Source organism: Chiloscyllium plagiosum, unplaced genomic scaffold (genome assembly GCF_037043375.1).
Source record: "Chiloscyllium plagiosum isolate Xiang-an unplaced genomic scaffold, Cpla_swu_hap1 HiC_scaffold_12, whole genome shotgun sequence".
Taxonomy (NCBI): Eukaryota; Metazoa; Chordata; class Chondrichthyes; order Orectolobiformes; family Hemiscylliidae; genus Chiloscyllium; species Chiloscyllium plagiosum.
In genome coordinates, this window is record NW_028270150.1 from 68,726,631 (window position 1) to 68,752,175 (window position 25,545).

Consider the following 25,545-nt stretch of genomic DNA (forward strand, 5'->3'; position numbering starts at 1 on the left):
GAAATAAAGGAAAGCAGAGAGAGCAGAAGAGCCCCAGGTTACTACTAAAAACCACTGCCTGTTTGATCATAATTGGTAATTTGCTCCACCTCCAACATCTCCAAGCAAGTTCTGCTCCTGGTAATTGCAGTTTTTGAAGCCATAAATCTTAACTTTGAAGTTATCAGTATTCTCAAAGAATTTTTTATTTTTAAAATCCTGGTTGATGAGTTCTTCTTGGGTAAGTCTTGTAATTTTGCACAGTTAGGAAAGTGGTTTACACTGTGGATGAACATTACCAACAATTTCAATGCAGAATCTATTTGCCTCCGTTGTAAACTAAATATTGTCTTGCTACTTGTGGAGATTTCACTGACATAATCAGCTGCATGTAATTTGCTTGGAATTGTAAGGTACGTGTCCTACTGTTTCTAACTTGAGGACCATCTGCAACCTGTAAGCGCTGTAATATTATCAATTAGCGGCAGGTCTTTTTGTAAATAATTAGTTTTAAACAATAATCATTAGGTTCTTAATGTAAGTCTTCCAAGTCATTCATCAGAGCTCAGTACTCCCATCGCTTTAGAAGATTCTTCCACGAAAGATATAGTTGATGCTGAATTTTGCCTTCTTACTTATAAGTTGATCCAATGAAGCTGTTGTTAAAACAAGTTGAATATGGAAGATGGTTTATTTTTCAGTGGTTAATTGGATCAAACTGAGTGTGTTTCAGGATTTCAAATCCATTAACTTGTAAGGCTTTGAGTTTGTTAAAAAGAAAATAGCATGTGGGGTACAATTTTTGGATGCTAATGGGAATTTGTTTCTTTGAGAAAGTTTTAATGAGGAAACAAAGTAAACAGTGTTGTGCATTTGTTTCAATCAGCAATGTTCTTTGGCTTAAGAAGACTGCCTGTGGCTTGGAAAGCCCTTTTGTTTTCACTTTACAGAATTCTTGGTTGAAGCTAGATAGATGTGCATAACAGTTTCTCCTGAAGGAATGTGATAGTTAGGAATTGTTAATAAATAGGTTACCTCATTGTAAGGAGCTTAGTTTGAAATTTCCAGACCAGGCATGATTGATTAAAACAATTAAGGGGTTATTTGAAGCTGAGAATGCTTAAGTTCAGTTGTATGAAAGCTCAAAGAAGAGGCTATCAGTTGGTGCACCAATTAGGTTAAGTGCAACAGATATAATAGGAAATGGAACTCTCTTTGGTGAAAGTTCTATAAAGACGTGCAGTTGAAATTAATAGAATTCTATTTCACTCTATTTTGGAATCTTGAAATTTGTGTCAACTGTAAATACTTTGGTTATTTCTATTCCTTCGTCATTTTTTGTGTAGTAAACATATGGCTTTTAAAAATTTAAACCAAATGCGCAGCATTGCTTGTTTGTGTTTCAGTGAAAGATCACCTCATAAAGTCCAAAACAAATATCTGAGCCAGCAAGCCAAGTTGCAGCCTGAAATCAAAATACTATGGCCACAAATTGTTTACCTTTGGTAAAGAAGAAAACCAAGTCCACATGGTTACTTCACTCATCCACTGATCACAAGGCTTACTTTCAGAAAACTGCTAATGTGATCCCAATGTTCAAGAAAAGAAGGAGATAGAAGGCAGAAATCAATAGGCTAATCAAGGTGTCATCTGTTGTTGGGAAAATACTAGAGTCCATTCTTAGGGAAAGAATAGCTGCCCATTCAGAAAATATATTTAGAATTTAATGGAATCAAACAGAGTCAACATGGTTTTGTGAATGACAATCGTGTTTGACAAATTTGCCAGAGAATATATTTATTTTGAGGATAAAACACAAAGTTGGCAGAGAGGAAGTGAGAGTTAGTTTTATTCATTCACAAGATATGGGCATTTCTGCCTGGGCTAGTGTTTATTGCCCATCCTTTAATGCCCTGTGGACAGTTAAGAACCAACCTCATTGCTGTGGGTCTGGAGTCACATGTAGGCCAGGACACATTAGGGATGGCAGATTTCCTTCCTTCACCCAGCAAGTGTGAGCTTGTGGCATTCTCGACCACAGAAAGCAGTTGAGGCCAAACATTGAACATTTATTAGATATAGTTCTCAAGGCTAATGGGATAATGATCTACTCTGCACCTATTTTCTATGTAAAGGATACTAGGGAACTGGATGGGTTTTTACAATAATTGATAATGGTTATATGGTTTCCATTTGGTCAGCTCCTTATTCCAGGTTTTTTTAAAAATTGAATTAAAAACTGCCATGTGGGATTCAAACTCATGTCACCAGTATATTGGCTTGGGATTCTGGATTGCTAGTCCAGGGATATTGCGATTTCTCCACCACCTTCCCTAATGTAGTGCATTTGGATTTCAGGAAGACATTCAATTAGTTGCCACCTGCAAGGTACTTGCAAAAGAAAGGAACTCACTATATGGCCATAGTCTATCATCATAGATTGATGATAGATTCATTAACACAAGAAGACAGAGGGTCTTAATAGGCCTTTTTTTTAAGTTGCAAAGACATAACTAGTGACGCTTTTATTCATAAGAGTTTAGAAGAATCTCATAAGAGTTTGGAAGAACCACAGAAGCTGTAGTTATAAAACTTGATGAATGGAGAAAATGGTTTCCAAGTCTAATGATTAACTTGTAAGGCTTTCTGAACCAGAATTTGCGAAAGAAAAACAGCAAGTTATAATTGTTGAAGGCTAATGGGAATTTATTTATATTGAGAGAGTTTTTACAATAAAGTAAACAATGTAGTGCATTTGTTTCCATCAGGGATGTTTTTTAACTTTGTGAAACTGCCCATAGCTTGAAAAGCCCTTTTATTTTCAGTTTATAGAATTCTTGGTTGAAGCTAAATGTTATAACAGTTTCTCCTGAAGGAATGAGATGGTTAGGAATTGTTAATAAATAGGTTACCTCAGTGTAAGGAGTTTAGTTTGTAATTTCTAGACCAGAAATATAGAAGAGGGCTTGAAAGAATTGATACTGAGAAGATATTTCCACATTAGTGGCAGAATCCCAAACTAGGAGAAACAGTTACAGAATAAGGGGGCACTCATTTAAAACTGAGATGCAAAGAAATTTCTCCTCTCAAAGTGTAGTACATGTCTGGAAATCTCCAGCCCAGAGACCATGAAGTATTTAAAGAGGAGGCAAATTTGTGATATATTAAGGAGTTGAGGGCTATAAGAAGGTGGCACAAAAGAGGACTTGAAGCTGGGACAGATCAACTGCGATCTTGTTGAGTCGTGGGACGGGCTTAAGACACTGAATGGCCTACTCCTGCTCTTAATTTTTATGTTTGAATGTTCTACAATTTCCACTCTCACTTCGTTTGTATCCTGGATGCACCTCATCTGGTCTGGTGATTTATTAACGATAACTATCCAACTCACCTCCTCATCAATTTGAAATCCCTCTAGTGACTGAGTTTCCTCTTCTGTCACCATAGCCTGGCAGTTTCTGCATCATATTTATTTAGCTCTTGCCTCTAAGTATAAATTTCCTTCTGATCCCTAATCAGTCCTGCTTTTCCTTTTAAAAACTGAAAGAACTGCAGATGCTGTAAATCAGAAACAAAAGCAGAAGTTGCTGGAGAAGCTCAGCAGGTCTGGCAGCATCTGTGAAGAGAAACCAGAATTAACATTTCGGGTCCGATGACCCTTCCTCGGAACTCCATGATGCTGCCATATCTGCTGAGCTTTTCCAGCAAATTCTGTTTTTGTTTCTACTTTTCCTTTTCACAAATAATGTGCTTTTTGAATTTTGTGGTTTTCCTGTAATAGTGCTTTATTGCATGAGGTGGATTTCTTTCTTAAATCCTACCCTGCAAGTTGCCTTTGTTCTCATAGCAATCTCCCCACCACCCAAACATCTGCTCATAGAGAAATACAATCTGTAAACCAAAACCTGGCATACTTGAAGAAAAAAGGAATACAGTTTGCCCTGTCATGTTTACCAATTTGTCCAGGAGCAAAATGGAGTTTTTCTCTTTTGACCTATTTCCCTTCAAAATTTAGGTACAGTCAGTTCTTTTATAATGCGATGGTCACGTAATAGAAACCTCACACTTTAGAAACAGTGTTTAAAGTGTAGGCAATGTAATCACATTACAGTCGACACACACTTTAAAAGTTTGCACCATGGAAGCAGTGTCCCCGATTCGTCAATCACGTTACGGTGAATTCACGTTGACAAAACACATGTTTTAACAGAAAGACCTGTACTTCAGATATGAACATTATTATGTTTCATCATAATTATGTCAACTGGATGACTCATTAGCTGCAAGTCATGTGTTAAAGGATCATTCCTGCAGGTACATTGTAGTCGAGCTGCTTTTTCCATTTTTGGTCACAAAATTATGTTTTCAGTGTACACCACTAAATGAATGTCCTTAGTTGTTGAAAAGATTCATTAGCAAACAGGCCTTGTCTTCTTTTCCCATGGGAGCGCTGACAGCAAGCCCGAAATAAACAGAGCTGTCATATTAGAGCTGATGGGCAAGTTTCTGCTCTGTGATGCTGAAGAAATGGAATTCTCAGCACATTGCCTGGATGCAACATGTTAAAAGAGTTGTAGTATGTTAATTTATATTATCTTCCCTATCACTAATAAAGTTGGTATGATGCTTGTAAGATCTTTTCTTGCAAGAAAGACTAATGATTGAATCTTAGGTTTTAGATTAGATTCTCTATAGTGTGGAAACAGGCCCTTTGGCCCAACTAGTCCACACCGACCCTCCAAAGAGTAACCCACCCAGTCCCATTCCCTCTGACTAATGCACCTAACTCTATGGGCAATTTAGCATGACCAATTCACCTGACCTGCACATCTTTGGACGGTGGGAGGAAACCGGAGCACCCAGAGGAAACTCACGCGGACATGGGGAGAATGTGCAAACTCCACACAGACAGTCGCCCAAGGCTGGAATTGAATCCGGGTCCCTGGCGTTGTGAGACAGCAGTGCTAACCACTGAGCCATCGTGCCACCCCAAGTGGCTGTGTCCAAGTTGCATCAAGATTTTTGGAGGGATTCCATCTACGAGGCCTGGTGAATTTTCTTGCTATATTTTATAGATGAGCCTCACTAATTACCTTCTCAACCTCTATGAAACCTGTTATGTCCGATTCCACCTCCATCTTATCAAGTGCCATTCTCCGAATAAATCGCTAGTTGGCTAAAACACAGGTACCATTGTGCCCGTGCCATCTTTGAAAGGCTGCCATGAACCTGGACAAGTGTTGGCAATCCAATATTTCCCCTGCCCAGCAACATCATGGCACAGCAACCATGAAGCCTTACTCCCCACATCACGTGGCTGGCATGGCTAACTCTCACCCACACATACAGCCTTATTCTTTCACACTACTCTCACTCTGTTTAAACACCACGCCACACACTCCATCATTGTACTCTAAAATATTTGATTGAAAGGCTAAGGTATGGACCCAATTGTGAAGATGAATCTTTCAGCAATTAGTTGATGATATACCAGTGACTTAGGGCCTCAATCATCAACCCAGATGCCACATCGGAAAATTATGAACCAAAATTATAATTGAATTACACACGTACAAACAATTCCCCCATTCTGAAGGATTACGTTCACCTGAAGCATTTGTTACACTTTTGCTGTTTGCAACAAAGTACTCAAATGAAAACAATAAACCAGTGTGTACATATTTTCAATTTTCTTTTTCAAAGTGTACATGTATTTATGGCTTTGGAGTACATCCTGAAGTATTTCTATTACATGTTATTAGAAACACTTTAGGGCTGAGTTTTCTTATGTTTTGGGGGAGTTTCGCGAAGGCTCCCCTCAGTGAGCCCTGGTGATTTTCCTAATGCAACTCTCCGCTGCTCACCTTATTATTTATGCACCCTTCCTCCATGCGGCGAGTCTCCCACAGTCTTGCTCTCTGCAGAGGCAGGACTGATCACTGGTGCTGACACCTTCTGACATTCAAGCTGTTTCTGCATATGTTTAAACACCAGCCACACACCATTTCAAACACTGCAAGCCAGGAACTGCCCTTAGTGTGGTGTTGAAAATGTGTTGCTGGAAAAGCGCAGCAGGTCAGGCAGGATCCAAGGAGCAGGAGAATCGACGTTTCAGGCATGAGCCCTTCTTCAGGAATAAAGAAGGGCTCATGCCCGAAACGTCGATTCTCCTGCTCCTTAGATGCTGCCTGACCTGCTGCACTTTTCCAGCAACACATTTTCAGCTCAGATCTCCAGCATCTGCAGTCCTCACTTTCTCCCCTTAGTGTGGTGTTGCACATGTGGAAAAGCCATGTCTGAGAGAGACATTTTTGAACCTGTGAGGTGGATGGGGCAGTGTGAAGGAAGACCACTCCTTTTCCCCAGGACTGTCAGAGCAGACTATCACGGCACCAGACCTTGCCACTATGCGGTGTCAACAGTCCGAGGGAACACGCAGTGATTTCTTGAGAAGCTTAATGACTTTCTGCACTCCATTGAGACCTTCTTCTCTCTATCTCTCACTCACTCTAACCCAGCCCACCAAGGCTCACTATGACCAGTCTCAAAATTGCGTGAATCATTTCCCACTCAAAGGGTCCCAATCCCCCCTCCATAAAAAAGCGAATTCCTTCTGTCCCTCTGCAATCTTACTCATTCAGGACACCTCACCACCTTTCCTCCACTTCCATCAGCACTAACTGCAATACCAGCTACTTCCATTTCACTCCATCTGCTGAGAAAATGACCCACAATAGGGCTGAAAGGCAGGTGGCAGAGAGATTGGCATTCATCTTCTTACCCCCGACAAGGAGAAGTTCCTAGATTTAGCAGGAGAGGATTGTGAGCCCTCATGTAGGGATGCCAAGACCTCCACATTCCCAGCAACCAAGTAAGCTTCATTGTGTTGTGCATGTCTGCTTCCCTATTTCCACTGCTGTCTGTGCATTTTTAACATGCTCAAATTTCTGCCCCTGGGCTGTGCAGTCCCCTCTTGTGTTCTGCAGGCTCCAATAACATCCGTACAGTCTCTACCTTCATGTCAGCAGCCCCTACGTTCAACATCTCTTCCTCCATCTCCAAGAAGAAAACCACAGATGCCTCAGAGCATGCACCAAGAAGAGTGTTTCCTGCACCCTCCACCATCTCAGATACTTCATCTCGATTAGACTCGGGAGCACCTTCTGGTGAGCAAATCACTGGCATGTCATTCCAGCTGGCCAAGGAAGAACCTCTCCAGGGCACCAACAAATGCACAAATAGACATAGGAGCAGCAAGCAAGTTTGTCAAAGACATTCGGCTGACTTGTCGAAGGTTGAAGGAGTTATTAGTACCAACCTGGCTCCAGGAGAAATTGAGGAATGTAGATGCTGGAGATCAGAGTCAGGAAAATGGTGCTGGAAAAGCACAGCAGGTCAGGCAGCATCCAAGGAGCAGGAGAATCGATGGTCTGGGCATAAGCCCTTCCTAATGAAGGGCTCCATTCTGGCTCCAGCTCATATACCTTTGAATGTTTCCATGGAAGGCCAGGTCCATCAGAACAGTGGCTGTTGGAGATGCCCACAGAACTGCAGTGTACCATTTTAGCCATTGGTGTTTGGCATCTGCAGCAAGGCATCATGGGAATGAGGGCACTTGGGCCTTACTGTAGGTGATCCTTTTTCTCAAGGAGACAGTGAGAGAGAAGGAGTGACACATGCACAGCTTCCCTCCACACTCCCCTGTCAGGACACTTTAGAGTTTCCAGAATGTTTTTCCTGCCTGCCACACCTGAGCCCTCAGGATGTTAATGATGAGAAGGAAGGTCCTCACCTTTCTCCTTGGAAGACTGTTGCCGTTCTCCCAGTTCTTCAACATTGATCATATCCCTCTTTTGTCTGCTCCAAAGTACAGCATGCAAGAGTGCATAGCACACAGCACACCCTATCCAGAGTGTTCTGCACCAATAACCTTATCCCTACCACCCAACCGATCCAGGGATCGGAATCTTAACTTCAGGAGGCCTATCGTCTGCTCCATCGTGGTCCTAGCTGAAGATTGGGCTGTGCTATGTCTCCCCCAGCCTCAGGCAAGGTTAGAGCTGCAGTCGTCAGGCAGACCGTATCCCCTGGCTCCCAGCCCTTGGAATGAAGCAGGTACATGGGAGTTCTCAAGGATGTTGGCATTCCATGTTACCTGGTGCCGTCTTCTTTGCTGTAGCCCAGGCTCCAGCAGAAAACAAGATGAAGTGGTATAAGCTTGCACAAATTGCATGGGTAAACAGCCTTGAAACATCTGTGGGTTGATAATTGAAAGACCCTACAGTGGATCTTTGACAGCAACCTCTAAATGCTGCTATCACCTTGGCCATCGGAATATGATGACCACCCACCACTTCAGAACACCAAGCCCATTCCAGTAAGTGATGATGCAGTTATGTTACAGAGTCGGGCACATCCTCAGTTTGAAATGGCAGTGAGGTCTGGAAGTTGTTGCCACGCTGAATCTCCTTGGCAAGCTGAAGGAACTGCTGCAGCCATTTCTTCATGTGGAGGCTGGTCAGCAGCTGCTGGTCCTGGACTCACCGATACACTTGGGCCTCTACAATTCCTGTGGAACTTTACTGAACTCTGGCCACAATTACATTAACATCTGCAGTGGCTGGATTCAATGTGGATGGTTCCTGTGTGGGGAATATCGAGAAACAAAACAGCTCCTTTGTAATGTGACCAGTGCCACTTGCAGCAGACACAAATCAGGCTTCAGAACAGTCCTCAATACAGTACTTACGGTTACCTCGAACAGGGAGGGCCATTGACTGTCTCTCTGAGGACCTTTAACATGTTAGCCTTTATCCATCACTAAGGACATGCAGGTCCTGGGCCTCCTCCATCGCCAAACGCTAATCACCCGATGCCTGGAGGAAGAACACCTTGTCTTCTGCCTTGGGACCCAGCAACCAAACAGGATTAATCTGGATTTCACCAGTTTCCTCATTTGCCCTCCCCCCACCTCATCCCAGTCCCAAGCCTCCAACTCGAGGCCGCCCTTTTGACCTGTCCATCATCTTTCCCATCTATCCACTCCGCCCTCCTTGTCTGATCTATCACCTTCTCCCCCACCTCCATCTACCCATTGCTTTCCCAGCTACCTTCTTCCCAGCCCCACCCCCCTCCCATTTATCTCTCTGGGGCTGAGAGATAAGCGTTTATGCCCAAAACATCGATTCTCCTGCTCCTCAGATGCTATCTGACCTGCTGTGCTTTTCCAGCACTACACTTTCAACTCCGCCTTTATTCAGATATATGCAGCACAAACCATGTTGTACCAATACAGTAGAAAATTTAAGTTTGATTGAATTACTGAAATCTTGACCCCTCACATTAGCCAAAGAAAGCAGCGTTACATGTAAGTATGTGAATGGTGACCTTGACTGACTGGTGGCATCCCCTGACTGGACTAAGGGCTATAGCATCCACCAAAAGTGCTAGCAGTTCAGAAGCATTTTTTTAAAAATTTGGTTTGTTTGATTTATTACTGTCACTTGTATTGAGGTACAGTGAAAAGTGTTGTGTGACTCAGATAGATCATACTATGCAAGTGTATCAGGGTAACAGAACACAGTGCAGGATCTGACAACATCACTCAAAAGAAGAATCTTCCAGACTCGAAATGATAAATCTGTTTCCCTCTCTATGGATGCTGCCAGACCTGCTGAGTTTTTCGAGCATTCTTTGTGCTTGCTTCAGTTTTCCAGGCTGCTACCATTATATTCTCAGACATGGCCATTTGGTGGGAGTTCATGCAGTGTGCTTGCCACATAAACTGCAGGCACATGCTGTAGGTGTGACATTGTCATACACCAACACATTCACTGACTGGGCTGGTCAATTCTGGGAAACATGACAAACTGCCTGACTTTCAGTCTATGCTGAAAAGGCAAGACAGGATGTTAGTATTGTGAGCCTGTTAGTTCTGAATGACATAGCAGTGCAGTAAAAGGCCTGGCAATAGAGAGATGCTGTGAGGATCCAGCTAAGTGCAGAGTGACTGAATCGTGACAAAGTAATCTAAGAGCACAGACATGCATCTTATCCCAATACGTAACATAGATACTTGATATCATGTGCCAACTACTCTGGCATCAGCACTGCAGTGTAAGGTGTTGATAAATCCCACAGTACATAATCAAATGTTGACCTGTTTATAACCTAGTGTGAAATGTGCCATAATGATGCGATGTAACTGATGCTCTGCAGATGTGCACCTCTGTAGAGAAAGTAAGTACAGGCAGTCGCTGACCATGAAGTGTGCACTGAGATGTTAGGAACTGCTGGCCAGTGAGCTATAGCCATGCAGTAAACTCTGACCTTTATAACAGACATTGACACTGTCTAGTTTCTCACTAGTACCTGGGAGAATAGCAACCTGCAGATAAATGAAGTGAGATTAGGTAAGAATTAGATGTTTAATGAATCAGTTCTGAAGAAGGGTCACTGGACCCAAAACGTTAAATCAGATATCTGTCCACAGATACTGCCAGACCTGCTAAGCTTTTCCAGCATTATTTGTTTTTGTTTGATTTCCAAAATTCGTCATTCTTTTATTTTATTTTATTTTTGTCTTGCTGCTGTAACTCTCATTTTCTTATTCTCACTGTATTCTCCCAACCTTCCCACTGTTGCCCAGTCAGACACTGGAAATTTCACATTCAGCTGGATAATCAGAGAACAAAAACAGAAATTTATCATAATCCCATAGGGTTGCTCTCTCACTGGAGAGACATAACTGGTCTTGAGTTTAATCTGAGAGTCACCACACCTTAGGCAAAGGGAGAGGTTGAGAAGGTGCCGCCTTTATGGTAACCTCAGATGGTATGAAAATTAGGACTGTGCTGTAGGCACCTCTCTGCATCACAAACCAATCTTCGAGCCAACTGACCTAACCAACAGCATAATCAGAGTATATTTCAACTACAAATACCATGAGTGAAGGTAAAGTGTTTAACTTTCCAAGGGATGAATGATTTAGATAATCGTATGTGGGCAGAGGAGTGCAAATATGTTACTCATTAATAATTGAGTAAATATTTGGAATAACAAATATGATGTAAATGAACATTGTTAGTTTATATTTGTATATAATGATTGTACTAAAATTATAAAATCTGTTCAATAACACAATAATATTGTTTATCCTATACTGTATTAATATTGTTGTTTCCTAATACAAGTTATCATGGAATCCCTACAGTGTGGATTCAGGCCATTTAGACCAACAAGTCCACATCGACCCTCCAAAGAGTAACTCACCCAGACCCATTCCCCTACCTTATTATTCTACATTTTACCCCCGACTGATGCACCAACCTACACATCCCTAAACTCCATGGGCAACTTAGCATGGCCAATTCATCTAACCTGCACATCTTTGGATTGTGGGAGGAAACCGGAGCACTCGGAGGAAACCCACGCGGACACGGGGAGATCGTGCAACCTCCACACAGACAGTCGCTCAAGGCCGGAATTGAACCCGGGTCTCATGCTGTGAGGCAGCAGTGCTAACCACCATGCCACCCTTATAAAGGCTTAATTTTAATGTCTTGTTTACAAATATTTTAATTTGTTTCACTATTTACCTTGCTTTAGTTGAAAGTTATAAATCTGTAAAATCTGACAGTTAGTGATCTTGGAGATTCAGTACAGAATACTACATGCTTAATGGTGCGTTCAAATTGCCTTTTGAAGGTGGTTTAATTGAGAATGAAAGTGCATTAGGTTCAGCGAGAGTTTAATTGAGACATTCTGCAAGGATGTTAGGCTCAGATTGGAATGAGTTCATTTGAATGTCAATCTATCTATGTGTGAAACCAGACTAGACCAGCTGATGGCATATTGCTGCCAAGATAGTGATGTTGGATTAACATAAAATGTTCTGTGCAATGTAATCGAGTCAAAAGTGTAAATTCATGTCAGCAGTTCTCCTCACTCTGAGTTTCTCATTGCTGCTGAAGTCAGCATTTGGAGGATTGGTCTTTCTCAGCAGGATTGAGGAAAGATTGAAGGAAGAGTTACCTATTATATTTTCTTTATAAACCAGCATAAACAGAAGTTTGGGAACAGATCCGAAATGTATTCTTGTTCAGGCATTTTAAAAACATTTTCTTTGTTAAAATGGAAACAATGAAAACAGTGCAAACCATACTACATCAATATTAAACTCAATATTTGAAAGTATGCCTGACTGAGTAGTACAAAAATGTGACAAGTTCCTTATGCTGCAGAAGGACATAAAGGAACAAGAAAAGGCAATATAAACCAAGTCAGCTTAAGGGTAATATACTTGCCTCCAATGCAGAATGTTGGGGTTCAAGTCATATTTGAGAGATTTGGAAATAAAAATCTTAACTGACATTTCAGATCACTGTTGAATGTGTGCTGAACTATGTATTGATCAGATAACTCATTAAACCCAGACAATCTGCCCTTTCAGGTGAATGTAAAAAATTCCTTCGTACTTTTTGCAGAATAACTGGGAGTTCTCCACAATGTGCTCACAAATATTTATTTCTCAACCAACATTTAAAACATTGATTTTTGTGAGACTTTTCTGTGTACAAATAGGAAGCCTGTACTTCAAATGTACTTGATGACATCTGATGTGCTTTTGAATATCCTGAAGTTGAGAAAGCTGTGAAAACAGTGCCATTTTAAGTTTTTATATTTCATCAGGTAAATGGGAATTGCTGTCCCTCATCCATAACGAGTTTTGTTCGAAGGGCCAAAAAGCAAGATGTTCCTCTGACCTCTGAACTCTTGATAGTGCAGGGTACTGAGGAAGTGAAAACATATTTGAAATTCATTGGCATTATGCTACAGTTTGCACACCAAAAAGTTTATAGATAACATCATAAAGATATATTCAACTGTTCTCTAAAGTTGTAACTTATTCTATCCATGGTGAAGCCAGAGAAATCTACTGTAATTAAATTAATATAATTATTTGTGCCACTATTGCTAAGAGTGTGCCTGAAATGGATAACGTCCAACGCTCATGTTTCTGTGTGAAAAGCTCAATGGCATTCTACATTTTCCCATCAAAAACTTATCCCTTTAGATGGCTAGAGTGGTATTTTCTACAGTGGATATTACAATACCTATGTAATTCTAGTGATCAGTGAGGAAATGTTATAGAAATATGCTTCTGAAAGAGGGCTTTTAGCAGCTGTATAACCTGTAACATCAATTCAACATCAATTCAACATTACTCTTGAAGGTGACTACTGCAAAGTACTGCTTTCCTTCATGCAGCCGAAGTTCTCTCCAGTCCATTTGCTGAGTGCACCTGGATTGTCAGCAGATGCATCCACCATTTTCTGCTGGATTTGATACTTTCTCCTCATCCAACATAGCACATGCCATTTTAACCCACTCCTCATCATCCATACAGCCTCCTGGGAGAAGATAGAAAATGATTTTGTTTTAAAAAGGCATGAGACCAGTTGAGGGGAGAGGTGAGTATGGAGGGAATCTTTCCAATTCCCAAAATTGATCAAACAGATTACAGTAGCTGGGAGGCACAGCTCCCATTGCCCTTTGTAAATAAGGCAGACCTTGCAAAAGGCAGAAAGGTGGAGACTCAGAAAAGGAATTGCAAAGGACTAAGTCCAGGGAATCCAGAGAATGACTGTAAATAGTGGGGTTAAAAAAATGGATGGTGATGCACAAGAAATCAGATTCAAAGGACTTGAGAGTTTGGCATAAATTTTAAGAGTACAAAATGTGGGGAAAGTATTAAGTCTATCATGCAACTTTGCTGTTTTGTGTCCAATATCCTAAAAAAAAACAGGAATGTACCTTTGAGAATTTAACTCAATGCTAAATGCGGAAATTGGTTCGATAAAATTTCCATGGGAATAGTCCAAATTTCACTTAAATCTTAAAGCAGAAAAATACAGTTGATAACCACATGTAAGAAGATATGCAAGTCCAATACGTAATGTATTTGCAAATAATACCTAGTTTCTGTATTTCACCCTGCTGACTTTGTTTTTTTTCATCCCAGAACTGATGTACACTGTGGAACTTGCGGGTGGATTGGGGGCTATCCTTCTGCTGCTGGTCTGTCTGGTGATTGTGTACAAATGCTATAAGATAGATATTATGCTATTTTATCGCAATCATTTTGGAGCAGATGAACTAGATGGAGGTAAGGAGTATTCGTGAGATCAATATCACTGAAATGTTAGGATTCTTATGACAGCATATCTGGACACAAACGCAATAGAATTAATGGTCCTTTTTGAAAAAGTATTTCTGAGTGTTTTTATGTGGTATTGTAATAGATGCATAAGATGTATAAATGTGTTATTGATTTCTTATTTATAATATGAAGGTACCTGAACATATAAATGTTGGGCACTTTGATGGAAGATTTGGGGTAAATGCAGTGAAGATCTTATCAACTTTACAAAACATTCTGTGTATGTATAAAATAAAGGATGTAGGGTATAAGTTGAATAAAGAGTTGAAATTGGCCTGTCACAAAGGTATTACTACAGTTGTTATGAGGGATTTCAACATGCAGGTAGACTGGGAGAATCAGGATGGTACTGGACGCCAAGAAAGGGAGTTTGTGGAGTACCTCTGAGATGGATTCTTAGAACAGCTTGTACTGGAGCCTGCCAGGGAGAAGGCCATTCTTGATCTGGTGTTGTGCAATGAACCGGATTTAATCGGGGACCTCAAAATAAAGGAGCCATTAGGAGATAGTGATCATAATGTGATAAGTTTTAATCTGCAATTTGAGAAGAAGAAGGGAGAATCATAAGTGTCAGTATTGCAGTTGAACAAAGGGAACTATGGAGCTATGAGGAAGGAGCTGGCCAAAGTTTAATGGTGCAATACCCTAGCAGGGATGGCAGTGGAACAACAATGGCAGGTATTTCTGGATATAATGCAGAAGGTGCAGGATCAGTTCATTCCAAAGAGGAAGAAAGATCCTGAGGGGAAGCAGGGGCGAGGGAAGTTAAGACTGTATAAAGATGAAAGAGAAGTATAACATAGCAAAGATGAGCAGGAAGTCGGAGAACGGGGAAACTTTTACAAAGCAACAGTGGATAACTAAAAAGGCAATTCTTGGAGAAAAAAATGAGGTACAAAGGCAAACTGGCCAAAATTACAAAGGAGGATAGTAAAAACTTTTTTAGGTATGTGAAAAGAAAAATAAAATGGTTAAGACTAAAATTGGGCCCTTGAAGACAGAAACAGGTGAATTTATTATGGGAAATAAGGAAATGGCAGAAGAATTGAATAGGTACTTTGGATCTGTCTTCACTGGGGAAGACACAAGCAATCTCCCAGCTGTAATAGTGGCTGAAGGACCTCGGGTAATGGATGAACTGAAGGGAATTTATATTAGTCAGGAAATGGTTAGGTCTGAAGGCTGATAAGTCCCTAGGACCTGATGGTCTGCATCCCAGAATACTTAAGAAGGTGGCTCTAGAAATTGTGGACATATTGGTAATCATTTTCCAATGTTCTATAGATTCAGGATCAGTTCTTGCAGATTGGAGGCTGGCTAATGTTGTCCCACTTTTCAAGAAAGGAAGGAGGGAGTAAACAGGGAATTATAGACCGATTAGCCTGACGTCAGTGGTGGGAAAGATGCTGGAGTCAATTATAAAAGATGAAATTACAACTCATTCGGATAGCAGTAACAGCATAGGTCAAAGTCAGCATGGATTTACAAAAGGGAAATCATGCTTGACTAATCTTCTGGATTTCTTTGAGGATTTTACTCTGAAGATGGACAAGGGAGAGCCGGTGGATATAGTGTACCTGGACTTTCAGAAAGCCTTTGATAAAGTCACACATAGGAGATTAATGAGCAAAATTAGGGTACATGGTATTGGGGCAAAATACTGATTTGGATTGAAAATTGGCTGGCTGGCAGGAAGCAAAGAGTAGTGATAAATGGGTCCCTTTCAGAATGGCAGACGGTGACCAGTGGGGTACCACAAGATTCGGTGCTGGGACCACAGCTATTTACAATATACATTAATGATATAGATGAAGGTATTAAAAGTAATATTAGCAAATTTGCTGATGACATAAAGCTGGGTGACAGGGTAAAATACGAGGAGGATATTATGAGAATACAGGATAACTTGGACAAGCTAGGTGAGTGGACGGATGCATGGCAGATGCAGTTTAATGTGGATAAATGTGTGGTTATTCACTTTGGTAGCAAAAACAGGAAGGCAGATTACTATCTAAATGGAGTCAAGTTAGGTAAAGGGGCAGTACAACGAAGTATAGGTGTTCTTATACATGAGTCAATGAAAGCAAGCATGCAGGTACAGCAGGCAGTGAAGAAAGCTAATGGCATGCTGGCCTTCATAACAAGAGGAATTGAGTATAGGAGCAAAGAAGTCCTTCTGCAGCTTTACAGGGCCCTGGTGAGACCACATCTGGAGTATTGTTTTGCAGTGCAATTTTGGTCTTCAAATTTGAGGAAGAACATTCTGGCTATTGAGGGAGTGCAGCTTAAGTTCACGAAGTCAATTCCCGGAATGGCAAGACTATCATATGTTGAAAAATTGGAGCGACTGGGCATGTATACACTTGACTTTAGAGGGATGAGAGGCGATCTGATTGAGACGTATAAAAATATTAATGGATTGGACACTCCGGAGGCAAGAAGCATGTCTCTGCTGATGGGTGAGTCCAGAACCAAAGGACACAGTTTAAAAATAAGGGGTCGGCTATTTAGAACAGAGTTAAGAAGAAACTTCTTCACCCAGAGTGGTGTATATATGCAATGCTCTGCCCCAGAAGGCAGTGGAGGTCAAGTCTCTGGATTCTTTCAAGAAAGAGATGGATAGAGCTCTTAAAGATAGTGGATTCGAGGATTATGGGGATAAGGCAGGAATAGGATGCTGATTGTGGATGATCAGCCATGATCATAATGAATGGTGGTGCTGGCTCGAAGGGCCAAATGGCCTAATCATGCACCTATTGTCTATTGTCTGTTGTCTATCCCCAATGAATTTTAAGTTAAAATTGTTGTGTGAACAGCAAAATGAATGGTTACCGCTTTACTTTAGTATTTCTGTTGTCTTCATATAAATACTACCAGGCATAACAAATCATTAAACATTGTAAGTGATTATCATCCTCAAGTATTATATTTCTTTTCCCACTAACACATTTTCTGTAACAGCAATTACTGAAATACTACCTAAGTTGTAATGTTGAACAGCAGCAAGGAGGAACATAATAAACTAAATGGTACAAAAACCATTCTTTTCCGAACATAAAGTTAATTGTGACTTGATGCATGAACTGATGCATGAAATGCTATCAAATAATTATTTGAAGCTCAGATGTATTTAAGATGTCAGTGTTTAGTCCTGCTTAAAGCCTGAAGTGCAGCTGCTTTTTTGAGGGGAAATTAGAACATGAGTTCATGTTGAGACACAGCATGCAATGAACCAACAGTGAATCACTTCACTAAATGTATGAGCAGCAGTTGTCTCTGCTGATTATTTACTCTGCATTAGATGAATTCATTCGTTGCAAATGTCAATACCTTCTTCATTCGGCAGATCAGTTAAAATAAATTGATCAAGTTATTTTGATTTATCCCAAAAGAGCAACAGGATACAGTCTAGGTATTTGAGGTTTTGTATGTTTTATATAAAAATAATTGATTTAATAACAGTTGTAGCTCCTATTTCAAGTAAAAATTAGAACTATATGCTGTTTGATATATAATAATTCAGTCTTGGCAAAGTTTAGTGGAAGGCAGCTTTAAGAATAATGCATTTTAGCTATTTCAATTAGAATTGACATTTAAATGTAGAACTGGTGGCATCAACAAGATATTGCATTCATTTCGTTTTTCAGTTAGTTGATTATTTGGGAGTTCAATATAATTGTTTTTGGATTGAAGATATATTGGGGGTGAAATTTCACTTTGTGCAAAATGTCATGTAGGTGATAGCAAGTTGATAGCCTATTTTATATGTCACCTGATTTTTATTTCCATTGATTTGACTTATTGTCATCCAGTTTGCATAAATGTGTGACCCATTGAGGTGGGTTCTTGTGATGCAGTTATAATACCGTGACATCTGAGTAGGAAGTCAGCATTCAGTAACATCTCTAAATGGGTTGGTTTGAAAATATCTAAAACTTACCCTGTGGTAGACTCCATAATATTTATTGTGTAGCCTCAAAGACAAAGACTAAAACATTAAGGGGAAAATATTGAACAATTAAAGGGATGCTAAGAATTTTCTTTTGTGAAATGACTCATGATATGGATGTTCTGTTTCAAATATGTTAACATTTCCAACTCAAAGCATTGATTGTTTTCATTATTTCTTTCACAAAAAATGCTGATTTTGATGTCTGACTTAGAACAGTTATTTTGAGGTTATTAGATTGACAGACTGATCAGCTGATTCTATTTAATGACATTTCTTGTTCATGAACCAAGAGCAGCACATTGACAATGGAAAACAATAGAGTTCATTCAGGTTAAAAAATATGTAACTTGTTTTTCAGAGAACAAAGATTATGATGCATACCTATCATACACCAAAGTCGACCCTGACCAGTGGAACCAAGAAACCACAGAGGAGGAACGTTTTGCTCTGGAGATCTTACCAGATGTGCTAGAGAAACATTATGGGTACAAGTTATTTATCCCTGATCGGGACTTGATTCCAACTGGAAGTAAGTACATCATTTCCTGCATTTTTTAAATGCTTTTTTATCTGGTTTCTCTTGTTTGAATTGACCACATTGTAACAACCACGTTACTTCTGGTGACCAAAAGGAGCAACTGTGTGAAGTACTAACTATGGCTCAGTCAGTTGTGCTCTCAATACCAGAGACTTGAGCAGGAATATAAGCTGGCAAGCTCAGCTGTGAGGCAAAGCTGCACTCTGAGGGGCTTTCTTGTAGATGGGATGCTAAACCAAAACATTGTCTGCCCTCTGAGCCAGGTTTAAAGTTCACATGGAAGAACAGGCGAGCTCTGCCTAATAGAAAGTGAGAACTGCAGATGCTGGAGATTAGAGTCAAGAGTGTGGTGCTGGAAAAGCACAGCAGGTCAGGCAGTATCTGAGGAAACAGGAGGATCGACGTTTCAGGCAAAAACCTTTCACCAGGAGCTCTGCCTAGTGTCCCAGCCAATAGCTTTCCCTAAACCAAAAGTTGAAAATTAACAATCAACTCATTATTCACAATGTTGTTTATGGACCTTTGTTGTGTACAAGCTGCTGCTATGCTTCTGGCTTCACAACAATGATTACTCTTCAAAAACTGCCTATAAAGTGCTTTGGCACACCCTAGGGCTGTGGAAACTGCAATATACATACAAATACTTGGAAGTACAATACACATTTAACTCAGTGAGTTACTAAAGTGACACTGCTTGTATAAAAATCAAAATGATTGTTATTTCATGTCACTTTGGAGTTAAAACTCATGTTTTGTGATATGAAGATGAAAGGACTTTCCACATTTATATATCTGTATATGAGACTTAAACTCCAAAAGTACTTTCTACTATATTCCTATGTGCTGTAAACCAACACAGTTAATTTTTACTATGGTACTGAATACCAACTCCATCTCATTCTGCCTGGTTGCAACTGATGATAATTCAATCTTTCTTTCAAAAGCAACATTCTGGAAATTTTAGCAGCTAAAGGGCTGTCTACAGTCCGGGTCACATGCTTTCAAATACATAACTCATAAACACAGGTCACAGCCAGAATTTCAGAATAACAGCTGTAGCTTGTCCTGGTCCTTGAATTCTATCAGCAATAAACTCTTTATGTACTTTGCTTCTACAGACACATGAAAATTGGACCAATGGACTAATTCAGAATATACGATTTTCGAATGCATCTTCGTGTCTTTAACTACCAAGGTCATTCTGTTATTGACCATGTGGCATTGCTTAAAATGTTTCAAATATTGCACTTTTGCTTGAGAGCTTTGCATATAGAGTCTTGTAACATTGTTGTCTTAGATACACTTCCAAAACACACTCAGAATTAATACACTAATCTATATGATACTGTAGGATGTTTCTATTTAATGTATGTTCATAAATGTATTATTTCACAGTAACTGTTGACATATGATGTATGTTCTAACATTTATACTACCATTCTCCCCTCCACTTATAGTATGGGCTGAATCGCAATCCCGTGCTACGCAACACTCTTCGTGCCCCACTATAATCGGATGGGAGAACAGTAAGTACAAAGTCAACCATAACTAAAATCAAACTTTCAAATCTATCAGAATCAGATTTTCAATTAACTCTGACATTTTTAATTCCTATTTGTTTAACTCTGCTGTAAGTTAGTGAAATAAATGGACCACTGTCAACTTTCAAGTAATCCCAAGAATGTCTTGGCAAGGTTATATTTTGGATCATTAATATGTTGATCAGACTTAAAATAGATTTGTTGCAGCCATGAGATAGTCCGACTGCACCAGTCACCAATAAGAAGCCATTATGTATTTGTTACATTAGTTGATTGAGATGAGAAAACAAATCACTAATCATTTCTTAAATTGCTCTTATATAAATTGCTTAAAAGTCAGGACATAGCTACATTCAAGGCAATTAGGCTTCAGATTCACTTCTCTGCTAGAAGATGAACCATAATCATGTACTTGTGCAATGCTATTTTCTATCATACCATTAAGTTGCCTCCAGTTAAGTCTGACCTGAGCTTCAACCCCACATTCTCTCTTACTAAGGCGCTTGCATTTATATCTGCAACAGCTCTCATTTCTGCTCTTCCCTCACTCTCGCTTTCACTGAATCTTTACCCATATATCTGTAATTTAGTGTTGAACTTCTTCAAAGTCAGTACAATGAGCGTCACCCAAATAATCCCCTATATCATCTGGATCTACAGCACCAATGATCTGCATTGCATTAAAGCACCCTCAATTACTACCACTGTCCATGTTGCTGAATGCACCAAGTACAAAGTTTGTCTACATATACACTATGCTTTTGTCACCTACACTATTGGACCTTCAAATGAAAGACTAGTCCCCATCTACTTTCTCATATGGCTATTTAATTGAATAAACATTCAGTGTGTTTGCCATGCAGGCAGCTGGCACATGCAATAGATTGATGTCGTATGTGCCATACAGCAAAGTGTCCCACTCCAGCCCTGATTCCTACTGTCAAGTATGACCAGCAGCCTGCCTGTATGTTTGCACAAAAGAACACATCAGTATAGCAATGCTGACAGCCGTTAAATTCTGGCTGAACTGCTGACCACTAACAGGCAAGGCAAAGTATGAAAACATAGTCGTTAGCGCCATGGATCTATAGAAGATTGGTTTTTCCAGTGAGGAGTTTGAGAGTCACTGAATCTGCTCCTTAAGGTTTCATAGCAATATCATCCTATAAGTTGTTGTCAGGCACTAACGGAATAGTGTTGAATTCTGGGGATTTTTCCTTGAACAACAAGAATGCTGGACAAGAAGCCTAGGTTTGGATAATTTCAAGATGAGCTGAATTTGGAAGTTGTCCTAATTGAGAATAAAGAATATTGTCATAAGAATAAACAATTTGGAGACTTCACATAGAACCACCAAGACTAAATTCACATTTCAAAGGGCTGACAGATAGTGAGGGTTTCTGAAGCTGCACTTTGGTCCAATGAGTAAAGATGGTAGGATTCTAGTGGAAGGAAATTTCAGAAAGACCTAGTTCAGCACTGAAAACATAGGTTAAATAAAGATTTCCGCAAATGGAGGAAAATAATGCACCAGGATTTTGAGCAGAATTGCACGAGGGGCCAAAAGCTACAGGATGTAGGCATAAAAAGTATTAGTCAGAACAGGAAGGTTTAGCTGCGCAGTGTGAATGAGGCACAGTGCTGTAAGAATGTTTTGCACAAAGATTGGAATCTGAAAAACTAGAAAGCACGAGAACTAACAAAAATAGCGCAGTGATGAAGAGCAGAGAAGAATACAAGTATTAAAGATAGCCCAGGCAGAACAACAGAGAAACACAGCAATTGATTTAGGGACTGAAGAACAGATGCAAATAATTAAGAGGATAGAGGGCTCAAGTATAAAGAAACCTGAGGTGGCACAAGTTTGAGCAACAAAGAAACTCGATGATTAGTAAAGATGATGCAGAAGTGGGATAGAGGAAAGCACAAGGGTTTGCATAGATAGACATATGGGCCCCAGCTATGCCTGTCTCTTTGTTGGCTACGTAGAGCAGTTGATCTTCCGTAATTACACCGGCACCACTCCCCACCTCTTCCTCCGCTACATTGATGACTGCATTGGCGCCACCTCGTGCTTCCGCGAGGAGGTTGAGCAATTCATCAACTTCACCAACACATTCCACCCTGACCTTAAATTTACCTGGACCATCTCTGACATCTCCCTCCCCTTCCTGGACCTCTCCATCTCCATCAGTGACGACCGACTTGACACTGACATTTTCTACAAACCCACCGACTCCCACAGCTACCTGGATTACACCTCTTCCCACCCTACCTCTTGCAAAAATGCCATCCCGTATTCCCAATTCCTCCGCCTCCGCCGTATCTGCTCCCAGGAGGAGCAGTTCCACCATAGATCACACCAGATGGCCTCCTTCTTTAGAGACCGCAATTTCCCTTCCCACGTGGTTAAAGATGCCCTCCAACGCATCTCGTCCACATCCCGCACCTCCGCCCTCAGACCCAACCCCTCCAACCGCAACAAGGACAGAACGCCCCTGGTGCTCACCTTCCACCCTACCAACCTTCGCATAAACCAAATCATCCGCCGACATTTCCGCCACCTCCAAACAGACCCCACCACCAGGGATATATTTCCCTCCCCACCCCTCTCCGCCTTCCGCAAAGACCGTTCCCTCCGTGACTACCTGGTCAGGTCCACGCCCCCCTACGACCCACTCTCCCATCCTGGCACCTTCCCCTGCCACCGCAGGAACTGTAAAACCTGTGCCCACACCTCCTCCCTCACCTCCATCCAAGGCCCTAAAGGAGTCTTCCACATCCATCAATGTTTTACCTGCACATCCACTAATATCATTTATTGTATCCGTTGCTCCCGATGCGGTCTCCTCTACATTGGGGAGACTGGGCGCCTCCTAGCAGAGCGCTTTAGGGAACATCTCCGAGACACCCGCACCAATCAACCAAATCGCCCCGTGGCTCAACATTTCAACTCCCCCTCCCACTCTGCCGAGGATATGGAGGTGCTGGGCCTCCTCCACCGCCGCTCTCTCACCACCAGACGCATGGAAGAAGAACGCCTCATCTTCCGCCTCGGAACACTTCAACCCCAGGGCATCAATGTGGATTTCAACAGCTTCCTCATTTCTCCTGCCCCCACCTCATCCTAGTTTCTAACCTTCAGCAACACAATCCGCTGACTTGTCCGGACTTGTCCGACCTGCCCAGCTCCTTTTCCACCTATCCACTCCACCCTCTCCTCCCTGACCTATCACCTTCATCTCCTTCCCCACTGACCTATTGTACTCTATGCTACTCTATCCCCACCCCCACCCTCCTCTAGCTTATCTCTCCACGCTTCAGGCTCTCTGCCTTTATTCCTGATGAAGGGCTTTTGCCCGAAACGTCGATTTTGCCTGTCCTCGGATGCTGCCTGAATTGCTGTGCTCTTCCAGCACCACTGATCCAGAATTTGGTTTCCAGCATCTGCAGTCATTGTTTTTACCTAGCTTACATTCAAGCCCCACTTACTCCAGAGGTGTGTAAGAACAACTGAACAGGTTGATGAAAATATCTATAAGAAATGCAGTAACAGATGAAAGAGGATTGAGCAAAATTAAAATTCCTATGACTTAAATAGAGTTCCTGTCCAAATCATTTCCTTTTTAGATTCCAGTATTTATTTATACTTCTGAAATTCTGAAAATCTCAGAATGCAATTATGAAGTCTAAGCCCTTGCTTCATTGAATATAACAAATCTGATCTCCATTTTATGGGATAGTCCTATGCCATATCTTATGGTCATGCACAAAGATGAGCAAGATTTGTGATTTCAGCCACAATACCTCTATATACTTTTTGGAGTTTTCTTTTGGCACTTGTTTTTATTTGTAGTGTGCCTTTTCTCCTCTTTTTTTTTCTTGTACGTTTCCAATATTCACTTAGGGCCATTTAGCTTTCAATAGATTTATAAACTTCCAAGAATTTGGAAGTCAGTTATGTGGATAGTTACTCTATCTATTCGCATTACATTACATGGCAGCTAAGGATATATCTGAAAGCATTCCTGATCTTTAAGAGGAATCTACAAGTTGAACCTTAGACAGGCCCAGCTAAGGACAAGTATAGGTCTGTATTGAGCTGAATGAAGGATTTTGTTATTTAACAATCTGTTCATTATATGGATTTATTAATCTGGAAATCAAAGAGACAGCAAATGACTGCACCTCAATCAATCCAGGTTTTGGTTGAACTTCTTGGATCAGCAGACAGTACTGAGTTGCCAGTGTCTTCAGAGAGTGAATGCTATCAATGCTTGTACATTGTACTTTAAGTAAGCAGTCAAAACTGTACACAGTACTACAGGTATGGTCTCACTGATATTCTCTAACATCATAGCAAGGCTTCCTTACTTTTATTCAGAATCATCCTTGCAATCATTGCCAGGAATCTATTTGCTGCCTTAATTACTTTTTTTTACAATGACATCCAGGCCCCTCTGCAGTTCACAATTATGCAATTTCTCAATCTTCTGAGTTACTATTAATCTTTGCAACATTGCACAACATTGCTTCCAATTTGATACCATCTTTAACTTCCTTACTTAGCAGGAAGTGGTGCATCCTTCTCATGGGGTCATCATTTTTCAACAGAGCATATCTTTGTTGAGAATAATGAAACATTTCTTTAAGTGCCTCCCACAGCTTCTCTATTTGTAGTAATTTCACTCAACCTATTTTCAAGCAAATTTTGTGTTTTAATCATAATTTAATATGATTAGCTCACTTTGAAATGTTCCAAAATAATTGCAAAGTAAACTAGTGGCATCCAGTGACAAAACCTCATATGTTTGTATTAACATAATCAAAATTCTGAATAATATTTACAGGTTTTTTTCTGATTCACATTGTTCGTGTATTATGAATTCCCACTAACAAACATTATTACTTCATTGTGTTTCAGTGTTTTTGTGGACAGTGTTTATGTATTGTTTATAGTGTGCATTGGGAAATATTAGTATTAAAGAAAAGAAAATTGTGTATTTATATCGTATTTTCACAACCCTTCAATGCCCCAAAATGCTTTGCAGTTAATAAAGTTGTAGTGGTGGAAATTAGACTACCAATTTACTTGATTGATAGAGCAAGTGTTGACTAAAGCACTGAAAAGGAAACCTCTTTGAAACCTGTCATTTTGATCAAGTTTTTAGTCATCTGTCCTAATGTCTCCTTATGTGACTCAGTGGTAACTTTGGTTTGCTAGCACAACAGTGTAGTTTACTGTGTTATTGTTGTTGAATTGTACACACAATCCTTTATATCTACCTGAAACAGCAGAAAGGTCCTTCGTGCA

At 40.5% G+C, this 25,545-nt stretch overlaps 1 protein-coding gene across 5 annotated transcripts in view; it reads left to right on the forward strand.

Annotated features, from left to right (window-relative positions):
* Positions 1 to 25,545, forward strand: part of il1rapl1b (interleukin 1 receptor accessory protein-like 1b) — a 1,405,689-nt gene that overhangs the window by 1,371,115 nt on the left and 9,029 nt on the right. For 4 of the 5 annotated variants that reach the window (XM_043700749.2, XM_087992883.1, XM_043700748.2 and 1 more), the window contains 3 exons: positions 14,003 to 14,146; positions 18,511 to 18,681; positions 20,148 to 20,216. In XM_043700749.2, coding sequence (XP_043556684.1) covers positions 14,003 to 14,146; positions 18,511 to 18,681; positions 20,148 to 20,216 — 384 coding nt within the window. The remainder of the gene's footprint in view (positions 1 to 14,002; positions 14,147 to 18,510; positions 18,682 to 20,147; positions 20,217 to 25,545) is intronic. The other variant, XM_087992884.1, reaches the window with a different exon arrangement.